Below are 12,733 nucleotides of genomic sequence, written 5' to 3'. Positions count from 1 at the left end.
GCTCCTGACAAAGACCTCAGTAGTGGAAGAGCAGCAACCTTGATTGTATGGGTAAGAAGGACAAGGACGTGTTTCTGTAGTAGAAAGTGTTCTGTTTAGAACTCAATATTTCTTTTAAATTAGTCCTTTGTTTTTGTGGCAAAAGGGAAAGTATGGTATGCTGGCTTTATCATGAAAACATTTTATTTCCAAAATTTAAGTATCTTACTCCTCACTCATATCTCTAACTTTTCAGTCTCTTTTTTTTTTTAGCGAGAAGGAGATCTCGCTCTGTTGCCAGGCTGGAGTATAGTGGTGCAATCTAGCCTCACTGCAACCTCTGCCTCCCAAGCTGAAGCAGTCCTCCCATTTCAGCCTCCTAAGTAGCTGGGTCTACAGGTGCGCACCACCACTCCTGGGCTAAGTTTTTGTATTTTTAGTAGAGACAGGGTTTTGCCATGTTGACCAGGCTGGTCTCAAACTGGCTCCACTTGTGCCTCCCAAAGTGCTGGGATTACAGATGTGAGCCACCACGCCTGGCCTTTCTTTTTTTGACATGGACTTTTCATTCTCATGGTAAACTCTGTTATAAATAAGAACCAACTTCACATATCTGTGACACTTTTTACTTGCTTTCTTATTGAGAAGCAGAATCTAGAATTTTTTTTCTTTTTTTCTTTTTTTTTTTTTTTTTGAGATGGAGTTTCACTCTTGTTGCCCAGGCTGGAGTGCAATGGCGCAATGTAGGTTCACTGGAACCTCTGCCTTCCATGTTGAAGTGATTCTCCTGCCTCAGCCTCCCAAGTAGCTGGGATTATAGCCATGTGCCACCACATCCAGCTAATTTTGTATTTTTAGTAGAGACAGGGTTTTACCATGTTGGTCAGGCTAGTCTTGAACTCCTGACCTCAGATGATCCACCTGCCTTGGCCTCCCAAAGTGCTGGGATTACAGGTGTGAGCCACCATGCCTGCCCAGAATCCAGAATTCTTATCTTCTCAGAGCAGGTTTTTAAAAGTGCTCCTCTCCTCACCATTGGCCAGCTTGGATGTGCTTCTCACACAGGCTGGTTGGCATATAATTTGGGTCATGCCGTCCTTCACAGATCAAGTTGTTATTTATTTATATCTTGCCTTTAAAGGACTTGATTTTTGTTTTTTCCTAATGAAAAATGTGGATAGGTGGTTCTGATTTAGTTTTACAACCTGCCCGCTAGCAACTCATATTATTATACCACGCTGATGGAGAATGAGTGATTCAGCCTTGCTCACTAGAGTGCTAGACTGGGTCATTTTGATTTGCTTTCCTAGCAAAAAAGAACTACATTCACTAAAAAAAAGTAAATATTTAAAAAATCAAATTGAACAATTATTTCAGTAAGTTAGAAAAAAATGTTTAAAGCAGGTCAACTTGCCAAGTTTGCATCTCCTCTGAAAGGGCCTTTTCTCTAGTTATTATACCTAGCTGTTATTGTACCTAATCTTGACGGTCTTCTTTTATTACCTGGCATTACTACTAAACGCATGAATATAGGGTATTATTGGTTAACTAAAGGGCTTTTAGAAAATGTTAACAGACCAGGTATCATTTTTTGAAAGGGGTCTACCCACGTTGACTAACTTTGGTGCATGGGTTGCATTCATCCTTTGCTGGTCTCAGTGAAGATCCCACTCAAGTTTAATGCCAAAAAAAAACTGGACACTCTCCTCTCTGGGAGACAAAAAAAGCAAGTTAATCTGAACTCTGGACAGAATAAGTAGAAAGAGAAGGGGAATGGATAAATAGAGAAGAAGGAAGATTCAAAGTAAGGATTTGCCATCAAATTTCACTTCTGATCAATATAAATAGACAGGTTAAAGAGAAGTATGGTTGGAACCCAAGGTAAATACAGGAAAATTAGGATCTTAAGTAGGCTGTATTGGAGTAAGTTGTCTTGAAAGAGAAAAGCTTCACTGAAAGCAAAGCATAAGGCAGCAAAGGAAATTCCCCGAGACAATGTTCTAGCAGTGCAGGCATCCTTCCTAAAACCCAAGGAGGGGAAAGCCACAGGCACCATCCCCGACACTGCAGCTGTGTTTACAGGTCGGCACTCTTCCCTCTGATGAGTGCCACTAAGATTCATTATCCCAACTCTATTATCCTACAAACAGGACTCAGGCCTGTCTCACGTCGACCTGCCCTCGCCGACTGTGTGGCTGGTAAGAGGTAAGACAGGTGTTGCAAACAGGGCCAGAGAAAAGTGGCAAGAGAGAAAAAGAGCATGGTACAGCACTGCCAAGTTCTCAGAAGGGAGAGCTCCATTCATCTAGAAAGACTCCACCTTCATTTATTAAAAAAAAAAAAAAAAAGAGAAATTTAAATTGCAATGTTCAATTTTCTATATTTTGAGAAAAATTTAGCTGTGGGTACTAGTTAATTTGTAGAGTTTTTTCTATTATTATTTTAAATTCATATAATAATTGTACATACTTATGGGTACAGTGTGATATTTTAGTTATGTATACAATGTAGCATGATCAAATCAGGATATTTAGCATATCATCACTTCAAGCACTTATCATTTATTGGTATTAAGAACATTTGAATCCTCTCTTCCAACTATTTTCAACTATACAATACATTGGCGTTAACTGTGATCACAGTAGAACTTATTCCTTCTGTCTAGCTCTATCTTTATATCCATTTATCAACCTCTGGAAGATTTTGAGAATACTTGACCAGGGAGGAGAAATATACTTTAATTATTATTTAAAAGTTGATACTACAGAAAATTTCAAATACACACAAAAGCAGATAAATTAATACCACAAACCCACAATGATCAATCTTTTGTCAATACTGTTTCAACTATTTCCCACCAACATTTTTGGAGTATTTTAAAACCAATCTTACATATCATATTTTATGCAGAAAGTATTTCGGTATCTATAACAAACAAGGACTGAAAAACAGCTGCACTATCATTATTCCAACTAACAAAATTAGAAATAATTCCTGGCCGGGCGCAGTGGCTCAAGCCTGTAATCCCAGCACTTTGGGAGGCCGAGGTGGGTGGATCACGAGGTCGAAAGATCGAGACCATCCTGGTCAACATGGTGAAACCCCGTCTCTACTAAAAATACAAAAAAACTAGCTGGGCGTGGTGGCGCGTGCCTGTAATCCCAGCTACTTAGGAGGCTGAGGCAGGAGAATTGCCTGAGCCCAGGAGGCGGAGGTTGCGGTGAGCCAAGATCGCGCTATTGCACTCCAGCCTGGGTAACAAGAGCGAAACTCCATCTCAAAAAAAAAAAAAAAGAAAGAAATAATTCCTTCATGTTGCCAGATATTCAGTTCATGTGAAAATCTCCCCAGTGTGTCTCAAAATGATGCATTTACAGCTGGTTTGCTGAGACCAATTTACGGGGTTACTGAGCTCGATGCCGTTCCAGCACTTTACTGTTATGTGAACCTAAAACCCTCAGTGCATGGAAAGGCAGGGGTTCCAGGGCTGAGACGGAAATGCTAGACATGGTCTATCACGAGAGTCACACCACCCTTGGGCTGCATCTCCTACGCGACAGCAGCTTTTATCATTCGTGTCCTGCTAATCTCTCTAGGCCAGAGATGCTGCTGAGAGATGGTTCCACTGCAACGCAGACCTGGTCCTCCATGGAGGTGGAATATCTCTCGTGGGAAAGGTGGGCTTAGTTACTATACCACACAGCCGGGCCAGCTTCGTCATCGGAATAGTTTGACCCATGAGGTCTCCGGTTGTGCTGTTAACTGATCTTGGGGTCCCCAGGAACAAAACAGACGAGTGATTCCACTAAGATTTCACCAGATTGTGTGGGAGGCACTCTCCAGGGCTGGCAAGCAGAGCCCGACCTGAGCCACCGTGACAGAGAAGACAAGGGAGGGCCCCTCTCCACTCCCAGACTCAGGCCTCTTGACGGAACGGAGCCAGGGAGCCTCAGGGTAGGCATCCTACTACAAGTCTTCTTCCTAGCTTCTCAAAGAGAACTCCTACCATCAGCCTGGTGACTGTGTCCCCAGGACAGGAAAACTCTTGGTGGCACATGTAACTAACACTTTTCCCAAGCCTTTCTGAGTAGAACAGATGGCTTTGGCAAGGCAGGGATTTAGCTCATGGGCACTCCTGTTAGGAGCTGAACGGCTTGGCTGAACAGCCTGGAGGAATATGGAAAGAACAAGATGGGCAGGGATAGGTTTGGGGAAGGGGTGTAATTGGCTACATCAGAATACACTCAGAGCTTGAGATGACATCCATCCTGCATGAATCCTTATTGCAAGAGAGGCTAATTAATCATCGTGTAGACATTAGGTACCACTGTGCCGCTGATGTCAGTCTTCCTTCCTAGTCATCTTGGTACTTGCTCAGTGGGTTCATCAAAAGCAAGAAACAAAAAAGCCATGGTGGCAGAATGGATGCCAAGCCTGGGCTAAACCACAGGAAGCCTGGGCCTTCCCTCAACAGAGCTAATGATAAGGTTCCCTACAGGAACCAGACAGCCCCTTGAGGAAAGCTGATTGCAGTGGGGCCTTTTCATAATATAGGGGTGATGATTTGTCCCTACTGGAAGGACCACTTATGCTGGGCTTGGATTTATTTTCCTGCCCTGTCAGGCCTCTGTGGATCCTCCAGACGGCTCCCAGCCTGTCGCAGCATCTCACACGCCACCCAGGCCCAGAACGCTACAGAGAAGGAGCCGGTGACCCCATCACGCCCAATAATGACCAAATGAAAATGAAGTTATGGAGGCGGCTTGGAGACACAGCCAGAAGTTGCCATTCTGCCCTGGATGTGATGCAGGCTCTGAAGCAGTGACTACTTTGGAGAGGCTCACCCACAGCAGAAGAGGCAGGGCCGGAAACCAAGGGCGAACACAGAAGCGGCTTCTCAGGATTACTTAACAGCACACTTGCAAAATGTTTTCTTCCCACCCAGGAGCTGTGCCCTGCTGAAACTGAATCTAGTGCCCCCCAAGGGAGAAGTACTTCCTCCGGAGTTCGCAGTCCTGGCCATAATGGATTAGAACTAAGACTGCCCGTTTTTGTCTCTTCGTGACACTGGGAAAATGAGCACCCTCAGAAAATGGGGATGACTTTTGTGGTCATCGCTACCATATTTCTCACATGGACTAATGCAACTGCCTTCAAATCAATCTCCCTTCCTCTTCCTTTCTCCCCACAAATTGCCCTCCCTCTCTAAGCATCAATCAGAACATATTATTCTCCTCCTGGCAATGGCTTCACAGCACACTCAGAACAAGCCCAGCCTCCTCATGACCTGCAGAGACCTTTCCAGCCACAGCCCACCTCCCAGCCTGCAACTTCCTCATCTGTCTCTTGCTCCCTGAGCTCCTGTCACTGTGGCCTCTTTGCTGAAGCTCAGACACATCCTGTTTCCTGCCTGTTTTTGGGCATCTGATGCTCCTTCCACTAGGACTCCTCCCTCGGACCTCTGCCTCTCTGCCTCTTACTCACCTGTCCCCCAGTGTCACCTCCTTGGAGAGGTGGCTGTCTCCCCCTCCTGCTCCTACTCCTCACATTACCCACAGTCATCTTCTCCAGGGCAGTCCCTGGTCCCTTGGTGCATCCTATGTACTGACTTACGGAATCTGTTCAAATGCTAAAATGTAAACTTTTTATATTGTTTTATTCTCTGCGGCATCCCAAATTCTTTCTCTTTCCTTTCCCCACCTTGCCATTCTGGTAGGACGTGTTGCTTAAATCTGCCTCCGGTTATCAATGCTGCGGGCACTGCATGGAACTGGAAGACTGGTTATCCTCAGAGGTCCTAGACTTGGAGGTGTCTGCTGCCACTGATGCTCTGGGTGTCTCCCTCTAGGGAAGACAGAGAGGGTTCATGGAACAAGCGCTCTTTGGAAATGAACGCCCTGTATCCTGTTTTATTGTTCTTTATAGTACTGTCTTCCCTGATAAATACTTACTTGCTATTTTATTACCCTCTCACTAGAACAGAAGTGATTGAAGGGGCTTTGTTTGTTCACTCCTGTCACATGTGGTAAGCACTGAACAGTCACTGAATGAATGAACAAAGGTAGGGCCTCCCAGAATTTATTCCTGTTTCTAATACCATCTGGAGTTCTTCTGGGAGCACGACTTCCTCTCAGTTTTACGCAGCCTCCGTTGGCAGGGAATCCACGGCCTGCCTTCACACATAGAACGCAAGGGTCCCCGGAAGCCCCACCCTTTTCCCTGTTCCAGTGCCACCAGGTGGTAGACACATCACCTACGATCTAACAGCTGAATCCTCCATGCTGGGACCTGGACCCCTGGGTGGGTGACAGAAGGACAGGCTGGCCTCACTAGCTCCTGGGGGCATGCCACGGCCAGTCTTCCATTACACACCTTCCTGCGGCTCCTCCACTCCCAGGAGAAACCCCGGCTGCCGTCCGTTCCCTAGCGTGGTTCCCCAGCCATCTCATCAATTCTGGGCACACCTGGCACCCCTCCAATAAATTCCCCTTTTGCTTAAGATAGCCAGAGTTACGTGTTGTTGCTTTTCAACAAAAGAACCCGAAAATTACAACATTTTTAAACAACAACAATAACCAGTGTTACAGAAAGCAGGAAACAGGCTATGTGCACACAGGTATGGGGTGGGAAGAGAAGTGCCCCACATTCCTACCACCCTAACAATGCCATTCTTATTTTTGGCTATTCTGTTTTTTTTTTTTTTTTTTTTTTGAGACACAGTCTTGCTCTATCACCAGGCTGGAGTGCAGTGGCGCAATCTCGGCCCACTGTAACCTCCGCCTCCTGGGTTCAAGAGATTCTTCCGCCTCAGCCTCCCGAGTAGCTGGGACCACAGGCACGTGCCACCACACCCGGCTATTTTTTGTATTTTTAGTAGAGACGGGGTTTCACCATGTTGGCCAGGATGGTCTTGATCTCGACCTCGTGATCTGCCTGCCTCAGCCTCCCAAAGTGCTGGGATTACAGGCGAGAGCCACTGCGCCTGGCCTTGGCTATTCTTTTAAAATCTTCTGCCATATGGGTACACTTTGCATATTGTTAAAAACACGGTGTATGTTTTTTTGATTGAATTGTGTCCCCCAAAAGATGGTGAAGTCCTAACCCTTGGCACCCATGAGTATGACCTTATTTGGAAATAGTCTTGGTAGACAATCACGTTAAGATGAGGTCATAAAGTTGGGTCCGCAGGCAGCAAGCCTTTATAAAAAGGGGAAATCTAAACATAGAGACAGACATGCACGGAAGAGCGCCATGTGAACACGAAGGCAGAGATGAGACAATGTTCCTTCGAGCCAAAGAACACTGAGGCTACCAGACGCTAAGAGAGTGGCCTGGAGCAGACCCTCCCTCTCACCGCCCTCAGAAGAAACCAACCCTGCTGACGCGTTGATCTCAGATTGCTAGCCTGGGTCTTGGTTCTTTAGTGATCTTCACATGCAGGAACTTAGGTACGCGGATACCACTGAAGGGGTAAAATTCTCAAACTTAGAGCCACCAGCCTGGCACACAGAGCATCTACCCCAGACAGCAAATGATGCACCACTGTCCCGAGATGAGCCATCCTCACTCCCAAACAAATGCGCCCTGGCCTGGGGAGGCACAAAGGTACAGAACCGGCTGCCTCGGGTGAGCTGGAAACAGTCAGATGGGCCCAGAGCAGCTCTGAAAGGGAAGGGACTCTGAGACTCACTGTTGGATGCTCTCATCTGCCGTCGGCGTCCCACGCGATCCAGCCCAATGGGGGTGCTCTGGGAGAAAGTGAAGGGCCGGAACCGGGCCGACACAGCCTTGTAGGGTGGCACCTGGTGAGCAGGCAAGGGCGGCCTGGAGGCCGGCTGCAAAAAGAAAGCAAAGTCTGTGAGGAGGTGCCAGGAAGTGGCAGCTCTTGCAAGCACCTCGCACGCAGGGCGCTCTCACCTCGAAGCCACTCACAGATGGGAAATGGTTTCTCCAATCCTGCCACGAGCTGCAGGCTGCACCGAAGCCCAGTGGCAACTCACGATTCTACAGTTTTTACCAATCCTGCATCAGCTTACTGGCCCGCACCCTGCAGCCTCACGTTTCACCTCACTTGTCTGCAACATGCCAACAGGTCACACTAAAGAGAAGCGTCTGAGAAGAGGAAGGCACGTGTAGGAAGCAGCGGAGTTGTCACATGGAGGCCGAGTCACAGGGTAAGAAGATGCTTTCCCCGGGGCGGCCTCTGGAGGAGGTCAGGACAGGGCCACAGACCCGGCCAGGGTGACGGACATCTGTCCTCACGTCCTTCTTCAGCCTCCTTCATTCCTCCCTGCAGACTCCTACAGAGCCTGACACAGGTGGGCTCTTGATAAGGATTTACGGAACTGAAGGCAAGCCTTGCTTACCTAAACTCGCACGGTGGTAGAGCTTTAGTTAAAAGAAGACGTGGTTTTCCACAGAGTTGCCCAGGTCTCTCTAGAATCGTCCATAATGCCCTTCTGGTTTTCTATTAACGGCGATCCCTAAAGCTATCACTCAAAGGCCCAGTTCCTGTATGCATTCCTTCGATTTCTTTTTTTCTTCTTTCTTTTATTACATGCATATTCTGCTTATGTAATTCCGTAGGTTTTATTACAATTTTCTCACCCAATTCCCTAAATTCAGTTATAGTAGAAAAAATTGGTTATAATAGAGAAAATTACTTTGTACCCTCATTTTGGCTGCTCTGAATTCCTAAGGCTGTGGAGTGTCCTGGACTATAGTTTTGAGTTAAAATGGGTGACAATTTGCTGCAGTGCAGAATCATTTCCCAACGGTGGAGCATCTTCAGACAAAAGATTCTTAAAATTTTCATGGTATCTGCAACTTCACTTTTTAACCTTAAGAAATCCATTCAATTTAATTAGGCAAGAGTTTTTGAGTGCTTGCTATAAACAAGGCATTGTGTAGGGTTTTAAAGGAAACAAGTAAACATACAATCCAGTACTAGTAATGTATAAGATTTCCCTTTTCAGATAATTTTATAGGTTATTGATGACATCAGCTAGTAGGTTTTAAACATGGAAGTGGGCATACATATTACTCATACATTGCTCTGTGCACATTTACCATGGCCAGAGTATTAGTCTCCCCAAGTAACTATACATTTCTCCAAGACAGAGTCTTTAATTAAATCTTCTGTATTTTCAAAGTGCTTCCTGGATATCTGGATAAGTATTTATTGAATTACTGAAATATACTAAGAAACCAGTAGTATTTAATTGATGCCAAACTATTAATAGCTGCAAAGTTACAACTCAAAAAAAAAAAAAAAGCAAGAAAATGGTAGAAAACAAAATACTTTCTTAACTCCTAAAAAACTATTTCTTCTTTACATTTTATTTATTTCTTCTTTACATTTTAACAATGAACAATACTGTCTTTTTCAACCATTACTTCTTTCAGGAGTCTTACTAAACACGCCCTGCTCCCTTTCCCTGGTTAGAATCTAAGGTTATTCAACAACAAACAGCAAACGAGTCTCATGTATTATTTGAGATTCCAAGAAAGAAGGAAAGATTAGCAAAAGGCATCCAAACGCCAGATGGTTAGTTTGAATTGAGGCATGTTTTCGCAGAGTCAGGAAGAAAAGGTGGTGAGTATGTAGTGCTGCCCTTGAGGACAGGAGAGGGAAAGCAGATCCAGTTTAGTGCGCAGAGAGAGCAGAGGCAGGAAGCTGGAGGGCCTCTGCTGGCTTGGGAGATGCACACCAGATCTTACTTGGGTCAGAAGATTCTCCAGTTCCTCTGTCTGGTTGGTCCCATACAAGCTGACCCCTCCTATCACAGAAATGGGGCGTCTTCTCCTGGCTCCTTTGGGGCCGCCCGCCGGAGCATTCTGGTCTTCATGGCTGGCAGAAGTGATGCTTGCCTGGGGGTCCTTGTCCACACGGTCCTCCTTCTGGGGGTCTGTGGCAACCGCGTCTTCAGGAATGGACAAACTGCGGCTGGCCAGCTGGCTGTAGTCAGAGAGTGGCCGAGGCCTGGGCCATCTCCCGGAGCCCCACCTCCTCCTGGGGGTTCGCTGTGCTTCTGTCCTGTCCTCGTCCTGTGATGAGCCTCGCCTCCAGGGGCCATCGGGGACGACCTTTCAAACGCGAACAAGTCAGGTGAGCTCAATATCCAGGAAGATATTAAAAAAAAAGAACAAGCCATCCATTCCCTCCAACTGTCACAACCCCGCCTCAGGCTTTCTTGATTTATTTATTACAGCAGTTATTTATGTTCTAGAACATGAAGACACAATTAAACCTTAATCAAAAGAACCAAATTCACCTTTTATTCTAGGCTGATTCAATAGACTGGTTCTAGGCCTTCTCTTGTTCAATAACCGTAAGTGAAATAGTGGTTTGACCAATGATCAGCTACAACAAAAGGCATTAAGAAAATCAGCACGGGCCGGATGCGTGCCTCATGCCTGTAATCCCAGCACTCTAGGAGGCCAAGAGTTCAAGACCAGTCTGGGCAACATGGCAAAACCCCATCTCTACCAGCAGTACAAAAATTAGCTGGGCATGGTGATGCACGCCTGTAGTCCCAGCTACTCGGGAGGCTGAGACAGCTAGACAGTGAGACAGGAGAATTGCTTGATCCTGGGAGGCAAAAGTTGCAGCACGTTGAGATCGGGCCACCACACTCCAGCCTGGGTGATAGAGCAAGACTCCCCACCCCCCCCCCCCAAAAAAAACAGCACCATTGTGAGTTAATAAAATGAACTTAGTAACTATGATCAGTGTCCCCCAAAATATATATAACAATAGCATGGGGGGCCAAAGACCTGCCAGGAGAAGAAATGAATGGGTAAAGCTATCCACTGCTGTTCTATCCACTCCCTTCAATAATGTGCACTACTTAGAAATAGAAAGTGCTTTAAGAGGACTAAGTCCAGGGCTGTCAGGACCCAACACTCGAGGAGCCTCTGGCTCCCACCAGCAGCCTCCGGGCAACAGTCTAATGGGAGCGAGCACTAAATGAGGATTCAGAGAACCAGACCAGGCTGCTCACTAGCGGGGTGAGCTGGGACAAGTCATTTAAGGATCTCAGATTTTAGACTGGACAATCCCACAGCTCAAGAGTCTATGATCCTCAATGAGGTATGACCTTCTAATTTTTTCAGAGGCAACACAATGTACTAGAAAAACACATGATGGGGGGATCAGGCAGATGTGTTTGGTCACTGTGTCTGTCCCAGGAGCTAGTGCAACCTCAGTCAATCACTTGACTTCTGTGATCTGGCTCTGCAGCGTTCCCTGAGAAACAGCAGGCCCTTAGGAGGATGAGAAGCAACTGGTGAGACAGCCCCTATGGCAGGAGTCCTTAACTGCTGGGCCATGGAGTAAACATCCCCAGGGCTCAGGCCTGCTGAGACAGCAGATGTCTGAGCAGACCCCTCAAAGCCTGGCAAGAGAGGACAGCTGCGTCTGAGACCTGCAGGAGCAGAGGCCTGCGTGCCCTCCACCATCTATGCCTGAACCTTACCTACAGACACAAACAAAAAGGGCTCTTAGTCAGGCGTGGGCACAAGAAGGACAACCAGAACCACCAGAGAGGGCAGACTAAGACAGCAAGAGTCCCTGGGAGCCCACTGGGCTGGTGCTGCAGCCCGCCGGCCCCCTCCCTGAGAAAGCAACATGGTGGCTGGTGGAGGAAAGGAGATACACCTCCAGCCAGCGGCAGGAGACCCTGGGCCCCAGGCCTTGCCATTTCTAGCCTGAGGGTCTGAACACTCACTGAGGCCATGCGCCATGAAGTAGTGGATGCAGCGCCCAGGGCGGTGACTCACGCCTGTAATCCCAGCACTTTGGGAGGCTGAGGCTGGCGGATCACTTGAGGTCAGGAGTTCGAGACCAGCCTGGCCAACATAGTGAAACCTGGTCTCTACTAAAATACAAAAACATTAGTTGAGTATGGTGGCGGGTGCCTGTAATCCCAGCTACTTGGGAGGCTGAGGCAGGAGAGTCACTTGAACCAGGAGGTGGAGGTTGCAGTGAACCGAAATTGCACCACTGCACTCCGGCCTGGGTGACAGAATGAGACTCCATCTCACACACAAAAAAGTGAATGCGGAGCAAAGAGCACAGCATGGGGTTTATAGGTACTCTACTCCAACCCCTCATTTTTGAAATCAGGAACCCTGGGAAGTCACTTCAGTAAAGTAAAGTGACTTGCCTAGGGCCACGCAGTTAATCAGTGGCAACAAAGACACGAAACAATGGGCTTCATGATTTCCTTTCCAGAAGTGTTTCTGCAATGCCAGTCACCTCTGCTCAAAAGACAATCCCACGAGGGTCCCAGCAACCTCCCCTGTGCTGCTGTCCACAGAAACCTCCTGCCTGGGCTGCCACCTTTAATTCTCCCTCCAGAATAGCACAGAAATGATTTTGAGCTAAGGGCTTTACAGAGTAGGCTTTTTTCCTGAACTCTGTTTTCTACCTAAAAGCAGAGCCTCTCAAAAGAGCTGAACTGTCACAAATCCCCTCCTGAGCGTTGTCGGCAACTGGAGAAAAAAGGAGAGCCCACACCCAGACAGACACCGTCACAAAACTCAGGTATTTTCCTGAAAGCCCGCTCACCTTTCCTAAAAGTCACTGGTTTTGCCTTAAGTTCACTTCTCCCCATTCCCTAGTAAGACGGCACATACGTCTTAAATTCTAACCACCTTGAGTGGTTACAATTTTTCCATGAAGTCTTACACACACACACACACACACACACACACACACACACACACGCAGGCATGTGAATAAACATCTGCC

General features: G+C 46.9%; 1 protein-coding gene across 4 annotated transcripts in view; it reads right to left on the bottom strand.

The window, feature by feature from the left end:
- The window catches only part of SPATA13 (spermatogenesis associated 13), a 315,048-nt gene that overhangs the window by 50,676 nt on the left and 251,639 nt on the right, over positions 1 to 12,733 (bottom strand). For 3 of the 4 annotated variants that reach the window (XM_010334901.3, XM_074387924.1, XM_003919747.4), the window contains exons 3-4: positions 9,700 to 10,065; positions 7,670 to 7,814 (exon numbers count right to left, since the gene is read on the bottom strand). In XM_010334901.3, coding sequence (XP_010333203.1) covers positions 7,670 to 7,814; positions 9,700 to 10,065 — 511 coding nt within the window. The remainder of the gene's footprint in view (positions 1 to 7,669; positions 7,815 to 9,699; positions 10,066 to 12,733) is intronic. The other variant, XM_074387925.1, reaches the window with a different exon arrangement.

Source organism: Saimiri boliviensis, chromosome 16, assembly GCF_048565385.1.
Source record: "Saimiri boliviensis isolate mSaiBol1 chromosome 16, mSaiBol1.pri, whole genome shotgun sequence".
NCBI classification, from domain to species: domain Eukaryota; kingdom Metazoa; phylum Chordata; class Mammalia; order Primates; family Cebidae; genus Saimiri; species Saimiri boliviensis.
This window is presented reverse-complemented; position numbering and strand designations above follow the sequence as displayed.